Raw genomic sequence first — 22,739 nt, forward strand, 5'->3', positions numbered from 1 at the left:
TGAGCCGATTTCGAGAGAGTGTAGATGAGGATGTGCTTATGCAGGGCCGACCTTGAAAAATGGGGACAAATGCAAATTAAAATTTTTTTGTCCAGAAAATTTTAAATATTTTATAAAAAAATCTAATAATATAACTTTTTATGTATATATTTAATATGAAAAGAGAAAAAAAGAAAAAAATAAGACTATTAATATAATATATAATTAATAATACTATCAAATATTAAAAAATTGGGCCCGGTAAAAATGAGGTCCTATAAAAGTGAGGCCTATGTAACTGTATAAGTTGCTTTAAACCCCTTTTAGATAAACTCTCTAATAAGCTTCTCATTGGACAGATATAGTTAAAGAATCGTGAGTGCTAATTGGCTAACAATTGAATTTTTTTAATTCATTTAATTAAGGACTAAATTTTTAAGGGATTGAGTCTATTTGATAAATGGGATCAAAGGAAAAATAATACTGAAGTGATATGGGTCATATCGAAGAGAGGAAATGTGAAAAACTAAATCAAAGTTGGAGAAAAATAAATTATTTATAAATTTACTAAAATAATGGTAAAAGTTAATTTAAAAGATAAAATGTAATAAATTTTGAATGGAAACAGAATTATGCTGTAAAAATCTACTTTGACTTGTCTACTTCCTACTTGGTCTAGCTAGCAACTAATCCGTTTCGGCCAAAAATGCATTAGCGAGTTGGTTTAATTAAAAATGCACAAGGTCATGTTTGCTTTGTCCATCTAAACATTAAAAAATATTATTTGAAATAGCCTAAATATTTTTAGAAAAAAAAATCCAAAAAAATATATAAAATAATTGGAAAAGTTTTCTACATTTTATAAAATAAAAATAGATAAATTACAGGGACATGAAAATTTTGATAATAAATTTTACGGGAATGATATGTCAAATTTTGAATGAATTGAAAATTTTATAGGAAAGAATTTTTATATTTTTATTCCACTCAAAACATAACACATCATTCCGGTCAAGTTTTTTTTTAATATTTTTCTGTTCCCTATCATTTCTCATAAAAAATATATTGGATTAAATTGTTTGTATATATTTATCATTTAACCTAACTAATCAAAATGTTTTAAAATAAAAAACCTGACAATGAAAAAATAGGTATATAAATAGTAATAGTTACTCATTCTTAACTTCAACACACTTCAATCATATATATTCCACACATTTATCAATTTCATTCCCTTATTTAAACAAGCATCCGTAAATAAAAAATCTCCAATTTTAATTTCTACTTAACAAAAAAAAGCTTTAAGTTATTGTGATTCTAAATAATACAAATACATGTTGGGAAAAACCTCTTTTATAACAATTGTTGAATACTTGTTATTCCTTATATATATATTATAATTTGATAATCAAGAGAACTAAACCAAATAGCAAAAATAAAATTAAGCACACAGAGACACGTCAATTTTAACTTAGAAAATTCAATAAGGATAAAAAACCACGTGACTCGTAGGTCTTTTAACAGAACATACACTATATTATGTGAGTTACACTAGAGTCTTCTCTAGCATACTAGAAGTTCACTAATACAACATCTTCACCCTTAATTGTGGATTACAAAAACAATGACAAAATAATATATCATCGAAGTAGAATACTCAAACAAGTATCTAAGAGAAGTCCAAACAAAGATCTAGACTAGTTAAATTGTAAAGAACTATGTGAGTATTCACCACCTGTGATTCAAGCCAAAATTGACATCGTTCGACTGCTCGATTATCTCGCCGAAACTCTGAATATCTAACACTTATTTTTGTTTATTTCTCTCTATGTGTGATTTCTTGCATTTGACTAAAATCTCTTGTTTCCTATTATATAGTATAGAATAATATATAATAATATATTATATATTATTAATCCAATCTCAATGGGTCGGTCACCCCCAACACCCATCACATGAGCTAGACCCAACAAACTCCGCTTCTAGATCATTTGATGGGCTCTAACAAATTCGTTCTTCATCGACAAACTTTAAGCTTCTCTTTCGACAAAAGTTTGGTCATCATATTGAATATATTCTCATTGGTAAAAATTTATCTAAGTTCAATTATTTTGTCACGAACACATCTCGAATTCAGTGGTACTTCACTTCAATATTCTTTGATCTCGAATGGAATGTTGAGTTTTTGGAGAAATGAATAGTGCTCTGTCTATCATGTACACAATGTATTTTTTTTTATTTGCAGACCCAATTCTTTTAAGAATTTTCTCATCCACAAAGCTTCTTTACAACCTTCAGTGATTCCGATATAATCTACCTTTATAGTAGATAGAGCAACGTACTTTTATAACGTGTACTGCCAAGAAACAACTCCTCTTGCAAAGGTCATCGGAAATCTTGAAACAAACTTTCTAGAATCAATGTCACCAACCATATATGAGTTTGTGAACCCAACTAGAATAGACTCGTCACTAGCAAAACATAAACACACTTTTGAAGTGCCTTTAAGATGCATCAATATCCACTTGACTGCTTTTTAATGCTCTTTTCCCAGATTTGAGAGAAATCTGCTAATAACGTCAACTGCATGAGCGATGTCCGATCTAGTGCAGACCATAACGTACATCAATCTTTCAATTGCAGATGCGCATGGAACTTTTCTCATCTCCGCTTATTTTTCTCATTTGTCGAACATTGCTTTGTACAAAGCATGAAGTGACTCGTAATTTGAGAGTTGACTACTTTCGTTTTACTCACATTGAATCGTTCAAGAACCTTCTTGTACACGTTTAAAAAACATTCGTCCCAAAAAAGTGTTTTTTGAATTTTTAGAAATAAATATAAAATATAAATATCTCTTCAAAATTTTTGAAATAAAACTAAATTAAATCGGGAAATTATTTAAAAATCAGTATGTGACTAAAGAGTTGCCACCTAAATTTTCTTACAAAATTAGGAAAAAATAAGTTATTGGCATGTATAACAATAACACATTTGGAAAAGAGATTCTCCAGGGGTTCGGTGCTTGGTTACACGTGAAAAAAAGTTTTGGCGTTATTTATCACATGCTCGTTATAAACGGTCTTTATTTCTAATATTTTAACATTTTTTAGAAAATATTTTACACTTATATTATCCGTTTATTTGTCAATTTTTATCCGATCTAAAATACATAATTTATACCTTAATACTAAATCTAAAGATAATACTTATTAAATAGAATAATGATTTTAACTAATAATAATTATTATTATTATTCATCCTCTCTTCTAGCATAGCAGCAATAAGTGGTGGATATTAACCTTAAGTTCTTGAGTTTGAGCTCATTAGGCAGCAAGTTTTGTGTCTAGTTAAATGTGTTTGCGTTGCGGGTTACATACTTAATACGTTGTCCTATTTTATTTTTATTATTTTGCAGTTTTTATATTATGGACACACAAATTAAATCAAATATTAAAAAATGAATTAAAATTTTTTATTTCTATTAAAATTATTACGTTTTTTTATTTGTTTTTTTATAAAATTGTTCAAAAGACATTTAAATGTAAAAAAATAAGAAAAATAAAATAGAAACAAATAGTGGATCGTTGGCTGGTTAACGAACTTCATTTACAACCTCACCTTATTGCAAATCATACGGTTTCTTGTGAAATCTTTGGGGTTTTCGTTATTGAGTAAGGAATTCAAGAACTCTAAACCCGTTTTCCAATTTTAAAATTTAAATTTGGATATTTTCAATAAAAAAATTAATAGAATAAATTTAATTCAACCAAAAATACTTTTAAATTATATTAGTAGTGAATCTCAATTAATAATTTAAATTTAAAGAAATGAAATATACTAAACTCAAATGTATCAAATTGAAATTTATAAATAAAATTAAGACAAAATGGAAACTTACAGTAAGCCTTAAATGCTTCCTAAAATATTAGAAACTTTTTAAAAAATAACCTCACACACGAAAAATAAAAAAATTAGACAAAAGTTGGAAAATTAAAAATTGTGAATATGATTTTAGTTTTTTTTTTTGTCTTTTTCTCTCATTTTTCTTGTCTTGGTTTGCTCTTTATGGTGATCTCAATTTCTTGCCCCACAATAGATTTTGGTCTTCTTTTTTAGAGAAGTTTGGATTTTTTATGCATGTAAATAACACCACTACTAGTTTGCCCAATCATTTGTGCCTTCAAATAATTTCTCATTTTTTTCTCTTTTTATTTTCCTTAATTTATGAAAAAATAAATATAAATAAATATTTATTCTATCATTTTTTTTCTTTTTTTTAATTCTTACCAAAAAATAAAAATAATATATATTTATTTTATTTAACCTATTTGTATAAATAAACTTACATTAATATATATATATATATATATATATATATATATATATTTATATATATATATATATATATATATATATATATTTATATATATATATATATATATATATATATATATATTAGCTTATTTATTTGATGATGCATATAAAATAAAATAACATTTTTAATAATAAATTAAATTATTTAAAATTTTATTTTATTTGCAACAACTTATTTAATTAAACTATTATTTATTTTATTTGCAACAATTTATTTTTGTATCTAAAGAATACGATATTATTCTCCAAAGTAATTTTATTTTTCAAAAATATATTTAGGTAGGTTCCACATTTATTTAAAAATATAAATTTCGGGAACAAAAATGACTTTATACACTTTTTGATGTAACAAAAATATATTTAGATATCCACAACTTCTCATTTTCCTATCATACAAGATCTTCATTCCATGTATCTTATTCGTTCACCTAATTCTTTCATTACAAAATACTTGTTATACTATGTTTTTAGTTTGTCAATATTGACAACATCACGGTCAATGATCAACATGTTGTCAACATACAACAACAAAATAATGAAATCGTCATCTAAGTACTTTTTAATAAACATGTGGTAATATGATGTAGTCTTATTATATTCATAACTCATCATGAACGAGTCAATTTTTTTGCAGTGATGTCTTAGAATATGCTTGAGTCCTTAAAAACTCTTTTTCAACTTATACATAATTTGTTAATTGCCTCTAACTTTGAATCTCTCAAGTTGCTCCATATAAATCTCTTCTTTCAATTCACCATGAAGAAAATTAGTTTTACGTCAAGTTGTTCCACTTCTAGGTTCAAACGTGCAACCAACCCTAGTGAAACTCGGATTGAGTAATTCTTTATCACTAGAGAAAATATTTCTACAAATTCGATCCATTTTTCTAACCAAAACCTTAACAACTAATCAAGCATTGTACCTAAGTTGTGAGCTATTATTCTCGGTCTTCAACATGTACACCCACTTATTCTTGAGTGTTTTCTTTCCTTGAGATAGCCTTACCAAGTCGTACATGTGGTTATCATGTAAGGATTATATCTCTTATTGCATGACTTTCAACCACTTGTTCTTGTCATTAACTTGAAATGTTTCTAGGTAAGTTTCTAGTTCTCCTCCATCTATGAGCAATAAATACTCATTGGAAGAATATATAACAGAGGATTGACTATCCCTATTAGATCTTCTTAAAGGTTGTTCAACTAACATCGATGTAGTTTCTTCCTTAAAACGTTGAATTAGTTCATCGTCGTTAACACTATCATTGTTGTCTTCTTGAGTGTCTTCAACATGATCAAAACTCATGACAGGTGGAGTTGTATTCAAACTAACAAGAATTTCAGTTGAGGAATTAGCTTCTTCAACCTTGTCACTATCACTTATAACTTGGTTTTCAAGAAACACATCTCTACTTATCATAATCTTCTTTGTCATTAGATCCCATAACTTGTATTCGAACTCTTCGTGACCGTACCTCATTAATACTCAGGTTTTCACCTTATCGTCAAATTTCGATTTTTCATCCTTTAGAATATAAACGAATGCCATATAACCAAAGACTCTCAAATACTTATAAGACATCTTTTCATGTCCAAACCCTATTCGGAACATTATTGTTCAATGTTGTTGTAGGAAAAAGTCTATTAAGTCAACTACGGTTCTCGATGCCTCCCCTCCAAAGGATTTGGTGACTTCGAATGAGATAATATATATTGCACTATTTATTCAACTGTTCGGTTCATTCTTTCAACCACACCGTTGCACTGAGGTGTATTTGAAGGTGTTTCTTAAATCTAATGTTGTGATCTCTACAATTTCGTTCAAACGAACTCCTATATTCACCTACATTGTCTAACTTCACGCATCATAATTTTTTACTTATTTCTCTCTCAACTTTAGCATGGAAATTTTTAAAGACCTTTAGTATTTGATATTTAGTTTTCGGTGCATAAAACCAAACATTTCTAAAGTGATCATCAATAAATGATACAAAATTATATGCTCCACCGATAGATTTTTCTTAAATAGAACAAACATCCGTATGAATCAAATCAAGAACAATTGATTTTCTATGCAGACGGAGTGTATGAAATGAAACTCTGTGTTTTTTCGATAAGAAAACATCATAGGTTTTCAAAGACGTAACTTACAAACCAGGAAGATATTGTTTCCTAGCGAGAGCTTGAAGACCCTTCTCACTAACGTGGCCAAGCCATTTGTTCCACAAATTAATATCCATATCTTTCCGTATTAAGTTTATCTCGCCCTTGTACAATTGGTTTTACATTACATATAATGTGTTCGTCTTCGTTCCTCTAGCCACTACGAGCGGATATTCGGTGAGATTTCACTTACCTTCACCAGAATAATTCCCGAACCCCTCATTGTCAAATTTTCCCGTAAAAATCAAGTTGAGACGAATGTCTAGAACGTGCCTCACATCTTTGAGTATTAATTTGCAACTGAATGTAATCTTTAAGCAAATGTCGTTGATACCCACTATTTTCGATGAATCGTCGTTACTCATTCAGAGATTGCCAAAATCTCCTTTTCAATATGTAGAGAAAAAATTACCATGAAAAATATCGTGAAAAGAAGCACTGCAATCAATCACCCAATCACTATCTTGATTTATGAGATTAACACAACTATCCTTGCACACGACGATGAAGTTTCCCTCTACAATCACATTGGTTTCTTTTTCACCATTATGCCCTTCATTTTGCTCTCATTTTCATATTCAACCTTCTCTCTTCATGTGCCCTAGTTTGTTACAGTGATATCAATAACACTTAAGACCACCACAAAATTCAATCTTCCTTTGTTCGAGTCATTTTTTTCCTTTCTATCGTGTGGAGATCTATTTTTGCTCCTTCTATGCGACTCTAAATTTTCACCTAATAGGACTTATGAAGCTGGTTCACATTTCTCTCTTCTTTTAGCCTCTTCGTTGAAAATACTATCTTTAACTATGTATGTTGTTAGAATATCATTTATCGCTGAATTGCTCAATGAAATCACCAACATTTCCCAACCGTCTATTAACGAGTTGAGAAGTAGTAGAGCTTGTAACTCATCATCGAGAGTCATATCCATCGATGTCATCTAATTCACCAAGCCGTGCTCTAACATACTCCAATTGTCTTTGTACTTCATGTCACGAGTCGCCGAATTATCATTGCCTTATTCCTAAGAGAACCATTCTCAAACATCGACTCTAATTTCTTCCAAAGAGCTTGCTCGCCGTTCTTTTCTACAATGTGGTAGAAAATATTTTGGTCAACTCACAACCTGATTGTAACAATTGCTCCAATTCATGAGTTTCCAATCTTCATCGCTCACCGCGTCTGGTTTTATCATGCCTTGTACAAGCTTAAACAAATCAATAAATCTAACATCTTGTGTTTCAAGACCAGAAAATTTGTCAAGGTTAGCTTAATCATCCCGATCGAATCTTCCTCATCCATTTAGCACACAAGAAATTTGATGTCCAACCAAATGCTTTAATACTACTTATTGAGAAAAACATATTCGACAACTATTCTAGAATAGTTGTTATTTCTCTTTTTGTATGTCACAATGAGATAATCAAGAGAACTAAATAAATAATGAGAAATAAATCAAGCACACAAAGACGCATCAATTTAACGTGGAAAATCCAACAAGGATAAAACCACGGACCCGTAGGCCTCTTAAAAAAACTTTCACTATATTATAGTGAGTTTCATCAAATTCTTCTCTAGCACTTTAAAGGTTCACTAATACAAAGTCATGGTAGATTAGAAGAAGAGTGATAGGAAAAGATCTCACCAAAGTAGAATACTCAAATAAGTATCTAAGAGAAGTTCAAACAAAGATCTAGACTAATTAGATTATAAAAAACTCGACGAGAATTCACCACCTACCTGTGTATCGAACCAAAACTGACACCGTTCAACTGTCTCGCAAAAACTCTAAATATTTAACTCTTACTTTTGCTTATTTCTCTCTCGGCGTGGTTTCTTATGTCCGGAACTAAATTTTTGCTGGTATAGAATGATATATTAATAATCGAAGCTGATGGTAATGATAAAAATAATTTAAAATTAGAGAACAAAACAAGTCAACATGTTGTAAAAAAGTATATGATTTAAAATAATGATGAAAACCTTATTTCCTAAATAAAAAAAAAAAAATGTCACAATAAACTCAACTAAGAGAGAGAGAATTAATGACGTCGTCAGCATACTTCAAACTTGTTTCTTCCGGTGATTGATTGTGATGTTAGAGCTGCTGCTGTTGCCTGAGAATCTCTTTCTGCCGCCGGAGCTCCGTCACCTTTCTTTGAGAGTTTGAATGCTCAGTTAAAACGAACGTAGGACTCGCCGCCGGTCGATACTCCGGTACGAGCCGGCCGGATCTGTAACGAACACCACACGCATTACAAAGATCAATGAGTCCAAGTGGCCCAGTCCGCCATTGTGGCGTCTTCTCTGACGCGCAGTGCGTGCATCGCTTCACCGAATCCTGCTCCGACGCCGCCTCCAAACTATCTCTCTTCTTTCCGTCCGCATTCTGCTTCGATTTTTCACAAACCTGCTCGTTTGATTCCGACGAGATTGTCAAAGTTCCTTTTGATTTCTTGCTCCGCTGAAGTTCCATTACCTTTCTGTGAGAATTCGAATGCTGAGTTAAAACGAACGTAGGACTCGCCGCCGGTCGGTACTCCGGTAATAACCTTCCAGATTTGAACCGAACGCCGCACGCGTTGCAAAGATCTTTGAGTCCATGTGGTCCAGTCCTCCATTGCGGTGTCTTCTCCGACGCGCAATGCGTACATCTCCTCACCACATCCTGTTTCTTCTTTCCGGCGGCAATTGGCTGCGCTTTTTCAGGAGAAACTGTCCAGCCGTTACTCGTCGACGAAGTTTCTCTTGATCTCTTGCTCCTGGAACGACTATGGAACGACGACATCTGATCTCCACGATTAACAATGTCGGCGATCTCGTCCACCGGAAATTCCATTAACAAGACATCAAAGAGATTTGAAAGTTAATCGAGTTCGGCTACATGATCATCGTTCTGCTCATTCACAATAGCTAACAACAGTAAAGGGAATCAAAATCAGCGATAAGAACGATGTAACAATTTGAAATCGGAAAGATGGATTGAGTATGCTCACTGTAATGCAGAGATGATTGATGAAATCAGTGAGTTCTTGTCTTGGGAACTGTTAATTTTGATGATTGGATTGTTCTTGATTGAGATCCAATTTGAGACGATGATGAAGACGAGAGTGTTTAGGGCAGGGAATCGAGATCTCGAATTTGGGGGAAAAAAATGTTATGCGTTTAACTGTGTTTTATATTAAAATATCAATTTAACTTCTGTATTGTTTTATGTTTACATATGAGTCCTTATACTATTTAAAATGTAATATTATACTGTATTTCATGTTTTTATTTAACTTTGTAACTGGTTTGTACACAAAAATGGTCAATCATATGGTTGAAGTTAAACATTTTGGATTATTGATCAGTTTGGTTGAATCAATTTCTAATTTGAAACTTTTTTATATTTAAGGCTCGAGCTACTTTATCATATTATTTTTTTTTCTAAATTAATTTACTATATTTGTAAAGAAAATAGCTTCTCACTTTTTTTTTTTTTGATTTTTTGAATTACTCCCACATTTTATATATTTTTTAAATCATTCAAATTGTATTCGAATATTTTAAACGCGTATATCTCGAAAAAACATTCCATTTAAAATACAAACACATCTAAATTGGTGGACCGTATTCAAAATTTTTCTTAGATTACATGTATTTTAGTCATCCAAACCAACTTCGACAGATCTGAATGCGTAAATTCCAAAAATAATATTATATTTAAAAAAAGTCTCTAAATTTTATTTTATTTTAAAATTTGACAAATTAAATAGAAAAAAATAATACGGACATTTTTTAAAAAGTCTCAAAAAAACTAAAATTTTGATAGTTGAAATATCATATAACACAATTCAAAACTTAAACCTTATTTAATAAAAAAAAATACAAGTTTGAGTTTCAAATAAAAATTGGGATGTATAAAATATAATTATATTTAAATTTGAAAAACAAATATCATGTATGTATATTTAATTTTATAAATAAATAATAACTATAAAATTTTATTATTAAAAGAAATATTTGAGTATCATCATGAATTAAAATCTTTTAGAACTCCCACTAAATTGACCAACCAAATCGTTACATAAACTGTCTCTTAAATATATTTAGTCGGTATGAAGTTTTCATTCAATTTAAACCAATTCAATTCGTTCTTTAGTTAGACCCATACTTTTACTCATCCTTATTGTAGATAGATTCACCTTCAGTGACCTTTTTGTGAACAGCCAGCCATATGTACCATCGATTTCAATATATTTCCACCTTTAATTCAATTTCCCCTAAATTTCCATTAACTCATAAGAACCCTAAACAAGCAAGCTTAACTTAAATCCATAGTAAATGCAAGAGTTTTGACTTTATAATTTGTTGTTTCAAGTTCACTAGTTACTTGGTCCAACTCAATAGTTAATTACTCTAAACCATAAGAACACATTCCTTTGCGCGATTCACCTTATATATGATATTTCATAGTGTTCCTCGTTCCACATAACAATGTTACTACTTTTATATTCATTTAGAAATTAATCATTCCCGAAATCATTCCCGAAATAAAATCATTAATTAACAATTATTGAGGTGTTTCTTGTCATTGAGTCAGATTTTATCTTCTGGGTAAGTAAACGAATTAGAGTTTTCTGTTATGAAAACGGGACAGAGTTTTCTGTTATAAAAACGGGACATAGTTTTCTATTATGAAAACGGGTTAAAGTATAAATACATTTTTTAGTATTTTCTCATAACACAGTAAGGTTGAGAGAGAGTGAATAGATCTAGGGTTTTTTTCAACTTCTTTCTAGTTCCTGGACTGATCCAAAGAGAGAGATTGAGAGAGTTTTTGATTGTGCAGTATTCCAATCATTCATAGTGTAATCACTTCTTTCATTTGAGAGAATTGCATGTTTGATTTCTAAGAAGATCCGTAGTTTTGCTGTTGCAAAACCCAACATTGGTATCAGAGCAGTATTGATTGGTTATTTGTTTTAACATTGGAGTAGAGTGCTTTGCTGGTTACTCGACAAAATTCAAAGAGGAAATCAACTAGTTTTTTGCTGGGGTTTGTTAGTTGTTAAGACAATAATAATGGGGAAATTCAAACCTAATATGGTGAGTATGAATGGTACAAACTATAAACAATGGAAACTGATGATTAGTGATCTGTTAGTTTCATATGATTTGAATGAAGCAATTGAAAATGAGGGTGTTAGACTTGAGACTACAAAAGAGGCTAATTGAAAAAAAATATATAGAAAGGCGTGTAGCTTTATTCGTTCTTGGGTTGGTGTAAATGTTGTGCACCATGTTGAGAACGAGACTACTAGGTATGGTGTATGGAGCAAACATGAAGCTCTCTACGCTGGGAGGTCAACAGAGAATAAAGCAGCATTGGTACGAAGGCTAGTGAATTTGAAGTACATTGATAATAAATCAATTTTTGAGCACTTGAATGAATTTTAAAATATTTTGAATCAGCTATGTAGTTTGAAGATAAACTTTGATGATGAGGTGCAAACACTTTTAGTCCTTGGATCTTTGCCTACAAGTTGGGAGACACTTATTATCACTCTTAGTAACTAAGCACCAAATGGTAAAGTCAACATGACATTTGTCACCAGTTCCTTACTAGATGAGGATAATCGAAAGGGGGATAAACCCTCTAAGTCTAATATGTTGGTGACTGATAGAGGAAGATCAAAGGATAATAGAAGTGGTTCGAGTAGGGGCAAGTCTATAAGCAACTCCAGAGCTCTAAAGAAGGATGGTGCTTGCCATTACTGTGGCAAAATGGTTCATTGGAAAAACAATTGCTAGAAATTTAAAAATGATAAAGCAAAGGGTGCGGTGAAGCCTAGAGAAAAGAAAGAACATTGTGCATATACATATGTTTATGCTTCAGATGGTGAACTAACATATGCTTCTAACTGTCAAGACTCATGTCTTAGCACATCTTTAAATGAAACAACATGATTGTTGACACAGATGCCTCATTCCATATTACTCCACACAAAGGTTACTTCTAGTCCTACAAAGCTGGTGATTATGGAGATGTTCGCATGGGTAACAGTGGTGTGTCCAAGATAATTGGTCTTGGTGATGTTAGAATCGAGGCAAACATGAGTTGTTTCCCAACATTGAGAGATGTAAGACATGTTCCTGATTTGAGAATGAATTTGTTTTCCGTAGGTAAGCTCGACGATGAAGGCTACCATAATGTTTTTAATGGTGGAGCATAGAATCTAAGCAAGAGTTCTTTGGTTGTTGCACAAGGTAAGAAATGTTGTTCTTTATACAAGACAAATTTAAAAATTGTTTATGATGTAGCATATTCTGTCATGATGGAGTCATCCTCTGAGCTGTTGCACGAGAGACTAGGTCACATTAGTGAAAAGGGGTTGAATGTTTTGATCAAGAGGAATGAGTTGCCGAATCTCAATGATGCTCATCTTGAAAATTGCGAGCATTGCTTGAAGAGTAAGTAGAACAGAATCTCCTTCAGTAAGTCAAAAGTGGAACTGAAAAAGAATGTCCTTGAGTTGGTCCATACTGATGTTTGTGGTCCTATGAAGATTAAATCCATAAGTGGTGCTTCTTATTTTGTAACCTTCATAAACGATGCATCTAAGAAGGTTTGGGCCTATTATATAAAGTTCAGGGATGGGGTTGTATCAAGGTTTGAGGTCTTTCACAAGCTGGTTGAAAGAGAGACAGGAAGAAAATTGATGAGAGTGCGGTCAAATAATGGAGGAGAGTACATAGGCTCATTTAATTATTATTGCAAAGAGTAGGGTATTCGACATGAACAAACTGTTCCCAAGACTTCACAATAAAATGGAGTGGCATAGAGGATGAAAAGAACAATGTTGGAACGAATGAGGAGTATGCTCTCCCATGTCAGGTTGGCTAAGAATTTATGGGCTGAAGCCATGAGCACTACAGTGTATGTGATCAATCGTTCTCCCTCCAAACCATTGAATAATAAGTGTGCAGAAAGCGTATGGTCAAGTAAAAATGTTAATTATGACTATTTACGTGTTTTTGGTTGTAGAGCCTTTGTGCACGTTCCAAAAGATGAGAGGTTTAAGCTAGATACAAAAAACGGCAATGCATATTTTTGGTTATGGTGATGAAAAATGGGGATACATGTGTTATGACCCAATTGACAATAAGGTTTTGAGAAGTAGAGATATGGTATTCCTTGAAAATAAAACTATTAAGAATTTTAAAGATGGTAAAAAACTTGATGCATACATACGTGATCTTCCTAATCTTGAGTTATCTCGTTATGTTAGGAGACAAGGCCACATGTAGCTTCAGACTCATATAGTAATGATGATGTTCATCGGGGTCAATTTTTAGGCCATGGAAATGATATAGAAACTGATATTGTTGATAATATTGAGGCTGATTTTGAAGTTCAACAAAAAGATGGAAATCAATAGAATTAACAAACAGAGGTACTTAAGAGGTCTACTAAGGAGAAAAGATCAAGTTCTAAGTACCCTTCTATAGAGTATGTCTTTCTAACTGATTGTGGAGAACCTGTATGCTATAAGGAGGCTCTAGAGGATGCTCACAAGAAAAATGGCTAGTTGTCATGGATGAAAATATGAAGTCATTGCTGAAAATTTGCCCATATGAACTAGTTGAAAGATCAAAGAACATAAAAGTATTACAAAATAAATGGGTGTACAAGATCAAGCAAGAAGGTGATGATATCAAGTCAAGATACAAGGCTAGTCTTGTTGTCAAAGGTTTTGGCCAAAGGCATGGAATCCATTATGATGAAATTTTCTCACTGGTAATGAAGATGACTTCCATCCGGGTGGTGTTAGGTCTAGCTGCTTGTATGGATCTTGAGTTTGAACAACTTGATGTCAAGACTGTATCTCTCCACAGTGATTTGGATGAAAATGTTTATATGGAGCAACCTGAAAGTTACAATAAGAAAGGTGAGTAAAGCAAGGTCTGTAAACTTGTCAAAAGTCTGTATGGTTTGAAGCAAACACCAAGACAATTGTATCTTAAGTTTGAGTCGTTCATGACCATCTATGGATATATGAAGACGTCTATAGATCATTGTATCTTTGTGCAAAAGTTTGCTTCTAATGATTTTATTGTACTTCTCTTATATGTTGATGACATGTTGATTATAGGGAGGGACAAGTTCAAGATTGTCAAGTTAAAAAATGATTTAGCCAAGTCTTTTGAGATGAAAGACTTGGGCCAAGCAAGACAAATTCTTGGAATGCAGGTCATTCGTGATCAGGTGAAGAAAAAACTATGGTTGTCTCAAAAGAGATATATTGAGAATATTCTAAAAAGATCTGTATGGACAAGGCAAAACTAGTTGCTTGTCCATTGGCCACACACTTCAAAATAAACAAGACAATGTCTCCCAAGATTGAAGAGGAAAGACAAGAAATGTGCAAGGTTCTATATGCTTCAGTAATAGGCAGTCTGATGTATGTAATGGTCTGCACAAGACCAGATATAGCTTCATGTAGTTAGAGTAGTTATTCATTTACTTTCAAATCCCGGTAAGGCACACTGAAAAGCGGTTAAGTGGTTAATGAGATATTTTTGAGGGACCTCTAAATACGCTTTGTGTTATGGTACTAGAAAGCCACATGTTTTAGGGTTTTCTGATTCAGATATAAGTGGTGATATTGACACAATGAGATGAACTTCAGGGTATCTATTTACTTTTGGAGGGGGAGTTGTATCATGTCCGTCTCTTTTATAGAAATGTGTTACTCTGTCTACTACAAAAGCTGAATATATTGTCATTACTGAATGATGTAAGGAAATGAGATGGATGAAGGAATTATTGAAGGAAACAGGTATAACACGAGACATGTTCGTGGTGTTTAGTGACTCACAAAGTGCTATACATGTAAGCAAAAATCCAAGTTTCCCATTCACGTTCAAAACACATCCAAAGAAGGTACCATTGGATTCGTGAAGTGCTCGAGAAGGAGTTATACTTGGAAAAAGTGCATACAGATGAGAACGGGTTAGATATTATGACAAATGGCTTATCAAGAGGCAAGCATGAGATATATATGTTGTGCCAAAACCGGAATGGCTCTGGCAGGGGCGTCAAAATTATGAATGTTTATAGTAACATTCTCTCATGTCTCAGAAGGGGGAGAATTGTTGAGGTGTTCCTTGCCATTGGGTCAGGTTTTATCTTACGGGTAAGTAAACGGGTTAGGGTTTTCTATTATGAAAATGGGTCAGAGTTTTTTGTTATGAAAACGGGTTAGAGTATAAATACATTTTTTGGTATTTTTCTCATAACACGGTAAGGTTGAGAGAGAGTGAATAGATCTGGAGTTTTCTACTTCCTTCTAGTTCTTGGGCTGATTCAGAGAGAGAGGTTGAGAGAGCTTTTAATTATGGAGTATTTCAATCATTCATAATGTAATCACATCTTTTATTTGAGAACACAACATGTTTTATTTCTAAGAAGATACACAATTTTTCTGTTGCACAACCCAACAACAATATCCCAAATTAACCGCATGTTTAGATCATCTCCAACCCACCTGCAAACTCATCTCCATAATAGGTTTTAGCCCTCCAATCCACCTGTAAACTCAACTGCATTTTAAGTTTTTCTGCAAATTCTCTCTCCTCCATACCCAAATTTGTAGGGACACTGTTCACATACTCAAAAGTTTTCAAAACTTTCATTTTAGTCCTTTTAGTTTGTTTTCAATTAATTTACATAACTTATTTATATTTTAATTTGTTTACCTATTTTATTTATTTATATTTTAATTTATTTATATAATTTATTTATATTTTAATTTATTTATATTTTACTTTATTTATATGTTTAATTCATGATAATTTTAATTTGTTTATATGATTAATTTATATTTATATTTGTTTATATTTATATTTTATATTTTTTAAGTATTATAAATTTATAATAATAAGCAATATTGATAAAACAAATAATAAATAATAAAAACAATTTTAATAAAATAAAACACGTAGAAAAACCGAAAAAGTACAATAATCCATTACATAAATAAGAAATTCAAAAATACATTCCGATTACATAACTAAGAAATTGAAAAATACATTCCGATTACATAACTAAGAAATTGAAAAGGACATTCCGATTACATATAAAATACAAGATGGATGATAAAAATATAATTAATAATATGGTAAATTTGCACCACTTCCTCCAAGATCATTGAAATATTCTAAAAATGTGCCCATTGTGGATGGATTTGGTTGGCCTTGATCTTCAGCTCTTTTTTTGTAAAATATGTGCTTGTTCAGCTTTAATAAATGCTCGAACATTTGGATCTTTTATGGAACTCGAATCTTGCAATAAAATTTTGTTTTCTTCCTTAATCTCTTTTATTGCATAGTTCTTTTTCATTTGATATTGAATTTGTTCATTTGACTTTTTAATTTCTTCAAGAAATTCTTTGTTTGTTTTTTACAGATTGTTTATGATCGATGATGTATTATCATCATTTTTTCTTTTTAGTTTTTCTTTTTTTTACCCTAATTGGTCTTTCTGAATTCTCTAAGTTTAGAGGAAATGAGGAAATACTAGGGGATGCTTGCCCGACGCTTTCAGGAGTTGGATTGTCGGACTAGAAAGAGGGATAACAAGATTGATTTCTTCTGCTACTTGTTGAACAATCTTTAAATTTTTCTAAGTTTTTAACGATGTCCCACACGTGATCGAACTTCCAACCTGCTTTGAACTTTGAATCTTTCATGAACAATATTTTAGCTTTGTATACTATTGAAAATTAAATCAAATAATGCCTTAATACTCACAATATATTCATTTGAAGCACCGCTTTGACGCATATTTTCAACTGCTTTTATGCATACATGAAGTCTCCTCGCTGCTTTTTGGTTAGTTTCAAATTGGGACTGCATAGATCTCTTAGTACGAATCTCCCAATGCTCTAATTTTTCTTTGTTGAAAGCTTCTTCTACTCGGGACCATAATCGGTCACTTGACTGGTACACTCCAATAATTGGATCTTCAGACATTTCTATATAAGCCCGACATAAGAGTATATCTTCATCGTGGTTATAGGAAGTTGATCGGATAGACATTTTTAACAAAAGTTGTAGGTAAATGTGTATTCGATAGAATTAAAATGGTGGGGTGTAGTGAATTATATTGGACCACCACATGTCTATTTATACATGAAAATGACTCTACACTACAAAGAATCAATGTTTATCAACACATCTTACATGAAAATGACTACACACTATAAAGTTAATCACGTTTTTTAACACACCTTACATGGAAATGACTACACACTACAAAGAATCAATTCTTATCAACAAATTTTACATAGAAATGACTACACACTACAAAGAATTAATTTTTATCAACAAATCTTACATGAAAATGATTACACACTACAAAGAATCAATTCTTATCAACAAATCTTACATGGAAATGACTACACACTATAAAGTTAATCACGTTTTTTAACACACCTTACATGTAAATGATTACACACTACAAGGTATCAATTCTTATCAACAAATCTTACATGGAAATGACTACACACTATAAAGTTAATCACGTTTTTTAACACATCTTACATGGAAATGACTACACACTACAAAGAATCAATTCTTATCAACAAATCTTACATGGAAATGACTACACACTATAAATTTAATCACGTTTTTTTAACACACCTTACATGAATGACTACACACTATAAAGTTAATCACATTTTTCAACACACCTTACATGAATGACTACACACTATTGCAATTAAACTACTATAAATACATAACATATTATCATGATATTATTAAGTCACTCATAACTTATAACATATATTTTCTTATCCAAAACTTCAATTATCTCAAATGAATTTCAACGTTGGCGATTCTTCTTCTTTAGATGACGAGGATACTATGATGATCATAAACGATCATCGTAAAAAGTAAGAAATGTTATATCGTGCTATGAATAATAACAACATGATCATCCAACAACTTCTTGTGTAACAAAACCACCAGATATTATATGGTGGTTCAGTTCCTGAACATATTGTTATCAATCGTGATCAGGAGGCTGTTGATCGTAGACTGTACAATAATTATTTTTCAGATAATCCATTTTACAATGATACCATGTTTCGTCGGAGATATCGAATGTCTTGCTCATTGTTCCTTCGGATTGTTGATACGGTCAAAGATCATGATCGTTACTTTCAACAACGATCGGACAACATATGCAGACTTGGATTATCTCCAATACAAAAAATAACATCAATTTTTCGTATGTTGGCATATGGTGTTCCAGCAGATGCCACAGATGAGTATATTAAAATTGGAGAGTCTACTGCAATTGAAAGCATGAAAAGATTTTGTCGAGTTGTGGTTGAGATATTTGGCGAGCGTTATCTTAGAAGGCCAACAACAAATGATATTTCCAGACTTCTCTATATTGGCAAGACACGTGGATTTCCTGGAATGTTAGGAAGTTTAGATTGCATGCATTGGAAATGGAAAAATTGTCCTATCGCGTGGGCTGGACAATATGCAGGCCGTAGTGGAAAGCCTACGATCATTCTTAAAGCTGTAGCCGATTGTGATCTTTGGATATGGCATGCACATTTTGGTTTGCCAGGCACCAACAACGATATAAACGTGTTAGAGTCATCTCATCTATTCTCGAATCTAACTCAAGGTATTTCTCCTCCAGCTCATTATGTAATCCAAGAAAAATAATATAACATGGGTTATTATTTAGCTGATAGCATATATGCCAAATGGTCTACCATTGTGCAAACAATTAATGAGCCACGTGGTCCAAAGAAAAAACAGTTTGCAATGAAACAGGAAGCATGTAGAAAAGACGTTGAACGTGCATTCGGAGTTCTTCAATCACGTTTTGTCATTGTAGCAGGACCGGTACAATATTGGAGAAAAGAAGTGTTGCATGATATAATGACTACATGTATAATTTTGCATAACATGATTATTGAGGATGAACGTGACCTCAATGCACCTATTGAAATTGAAATGGAAACGCTTTCGTCGGAGGTCGAAATGGTGATAAATGAAAACACTCGATTTCAAGATTTCATATCTCGGTATGAAAATATAAGAAATAAAGAAGCCCACATTGAACTTCGTAATGCATTAATTGATCATTTGTGGGAGGAATACACCAATTCCGAGAATTGATAAATCGTCTATTTTATGTGTGAAAAATATGTTTTAATAAGGTTTGTTTTGTTGTATTTTTTTTGTTTGTGAAATGTAATTTGTGTTTATTTAATAATGTTTAATTTATTTTATGCAATTGTAAAAATAATTGATTTATAATTAGAATTTAAAAGTAATTAATAAGTTGTTGTAAAGTTATGGGTTCAATTTATAACTTTAGATAAATATATAGATAATATTTAAAAAATAAAAAAAATTATTATGAAAAGGAATATTTTGAGAATATTATTTTAAGTTTGAGTTTGGGTTTTTGGGTTGGAGATGAATTACTGTTTGATGGGATGTTTACTGCATTTTGGGTTTGAGAATAAGTATTTAGGTTGAAAATGGCCTTATAACTTGAACCTTGGTCAACTTTCCCGAAATGTTTAGGTGGAACTAGTCATGCATCTCACTTGTTTAAACTTGAGGCCGACTATGATTTTAACATTTTTCAAACTTAAAACTCTTATTAAATAACATCTTTTTTATATATACATTTTTATAAACAAAGAAAAAAAATACATTCCAAAGTGACAACTAGATAAAATAGGCTACAAATTCTACAACTATTTTTTATTTCGTTTGTTTAAAATAAGATCGGTATAGGTAATTTCTGCTAAATCTCAGAAAATTCAATCAATGCCCATTTTGTAATGTATTATTTGCAATTATTTATTGAATTTAAGTTAGATGGTTTGATCTCTGGTTATTTAAATATATAATACATATCCGGTCACATATCATTTAAACAATCAAATTCTTAAATTTATAAAACAAAATATTTTATACATTTATATTTTATAAAATTTAAATACAAAATATTTTATTAATTTAATTCAAATAATCTACTTTTTATAAAAATAAATGATTTTTAAGCCCATTATTTTTCAAATACCCAATATCAAATTAGCCCTAAACTAAAAAGTGGCCTTGTTTATTTATGAAGAAATAGTATTGGGTATAAATATATAATTCAAAATTATTTTTAAAAAAAATTATTTGATAATTTTAAATGATAAGTAAGTAAAAAAACATGTCTCACAAAGGGGAACATGGGAGCATATACTATTCATTTAAAATTTAAATATGAATTTGAATGAAAGATTTAAATTTATTCCTTAGATAAAATATATAATTTATATTTATAATATTGTAAATTTGTGTCATTTTTATTTTTAATGTACCAAAAATATAATCATGTGTTAATTTGTTTATTTAATAAGAGATAGTTGGTCTTTTAATTTGAATTGTAAGTGCAACTATTGGTCTTTTGTATTGGTCAATGATAAGGGATAGAATATCATCTCCTTATTTTTAATTAAAAAAGTTTTATTTGATATAAAAATAATGTAATTTTATATTTAAAATTTAAATTTAATAAAAGTAGAATAAAAAGATTTCAGTATTTTAATAAATAAATTAAATAATTTAATAATCAAAAAATTACAAAAAGAGAGAAACCTCTGGAGATTTCACGGCACGATCGCCACGAACGACACAATCGGCACGAATGAAAAACAACACGATCGACACGGTATCAAGGTCACGGTTTCGCTTGTTGTGGTCGCGATTGCTAGTCGCTCAAAGTCGTTTGTCAATTCAAGAACGTGCGCACAATCGACACGATCGACACAATCGGCATGATCGACATAATCGGCACGATCAACACAATCGGCACGATCAACACAATCGACACGATCGGCACGATCGACACAATTAGCACAAATAGTACGGTATCAACTCTAATAACTAGGTCGTTTATTCATCTGCAAAGCTTGGTTAGAAGGTTAGGGTTTCTAGTTTACCCTGTTCTGTAATAGTTAGGGTTTCTAGTGTACCATATTCTGTTATTACTCTGTTTTGTTGTTGCGTTATGTTATTCATCAAAATGGGAAGAAAGAAAAGTAATAAGAATGAGGAAGACAAAGAATTTGTGATGGAATATTGGAATGTTTAAGGGAGGTAGCTGAAAAAGAAATCGATAGGATTACTGAAAAAATTATCCATGAAAAACAGGAATGCAGCAAAGGTAAAGAACCAATTACTGATATAAATTCTGAAGAAAATACAACAGGAAAACAGGGGGAAAATGAAGGAATATGGAAGGTTGGGTATAATGAAAGAGCAAACCTCTTTGGACTTAAAAATCAAATCACAAATCTACTGATGCATGCAAAGAAAGGAGAGATTGTGCTCAACAAAGAGAAAATACAACAAACAACCGTCAAATTGAATATACATTATCTTTAAGATTGAAACCTACTGAAGAAGGAAAAATATGAAAAGATAGTAAACTGGTTAGTGGAAACAATGAGAGCTAATGAAGTCCCCAAAATCAAAAACCTATACTATCAGGAGAAATTCCAATTGGAAGGTAAATGAAGTCTGGAAAAAAAATGCAGAAAAGAAAGTAGAAGATCATTTATACAAAGGTCAAATCTACTCGGGTGAGTTTAAAACAAAAGTTGAGATTCTCAACTCTCCTTTTGAATTTAAATTGCCCACTGAATTGAAGGAGAAATGCGTCAAAGAATTGAAAAATGTAGTTGTTGGGAACTACATAGGAAAGAACCGTGTATCTTTTCCAAACACTAAGGAATTACTAATGAAACAATGGGAGTAGAAGGGACTAGAGAAGGTTTCTGCAAACATCCATGATCTCTATTTTCTATAATTCAAAAAAGGAACAAACTTGGATGATATTCTGAAGATTGTGCATACTTATATTGGATTCAACTGTATGAATTTGGAGAGATGGTCTGAAGAATTGAGCCTTCTAAGCAAGCCAAAGGAAACAACCCAAATATGGTTCAAACTTAGGAACATCTCAGCACACATGTATAATGCAGAAGCTCTAAGTCACTTTGCTAGTCTATTGGGGAAATCATTATATATGGACCCAATTAAAGAGGAAGGAGAGCACCTTACTTTTTCTAGAATAAGCATTGAAGTGCATCCTCAAAGTACACTGCCAAAAAACATGACAATTGTTGATAGGAATGG

At 31.5% G+C, this 22,739-nt stretch overlaps 1 protein-coding gene and 1 pseudogene across 1 annotated transcript; one reads left to right on the forward strand and one right to left on the reverse strand.

Moving 5' to 3' along the window:
• Positions 1 to 8,419: 8,419 nt before the first annotated feature.
• Positions 8,420 to 9,735, reverse strand: LOC124922125 (GATA transcription factor 2-like). The gene is made up of 2 exons (XM_047462851.1): positions 9,518 to 9,735; positions 8,420 to 9,434 (listed from the first exon to the last, which is right to left on the reverse strand). The coding sequence occupies exon 2, from the start codon at positions 9,358 to 9,360 to the stop codon at positions 8,620 to 8,622; it is 741 nt and encodes a 246-aa protein (XP_047318807.1). The 5' UTR covers positions 9,361 to 9,434; positions 9,518 to 9,735; the 3' UTR covers positions 8,420 to 8,619.
• A 5,582-nt stretch (positions 9,736 to 15,317) lies between these two features.
• On the forward strand, positions 15,318 to 19,724 carry LOC124932875 (annotated as a pseudogene).
• The last annotated feature ends 3,015 nt before the right edge of the window (positions 19,725 to 22,739 follow it).

This window comes from Impatiens glandulifera, chromosome 1 (assembly GCF_907164915.1).
Source record: "Impatiens glandulifera chromosome 1, dImpGla2.1, whole genome shotgun sequence".
NCBI lineage: Eukaryota > Viridiplantae > Streptophyta > Magnoliopsida > Ericales > Balsaminaceae > Impatiens > Impatiens glandulifera.

Bases quoted from the DNA above. Each gene is read 5' to 3' on its own strand.
- LOC124922125 (XM_047462851.1), bottom strand. From the start codon at position 9,360: ATGGAATTTCCGGTGGACGAGATCGCCGACATTGTTAATCGTGGAGAT.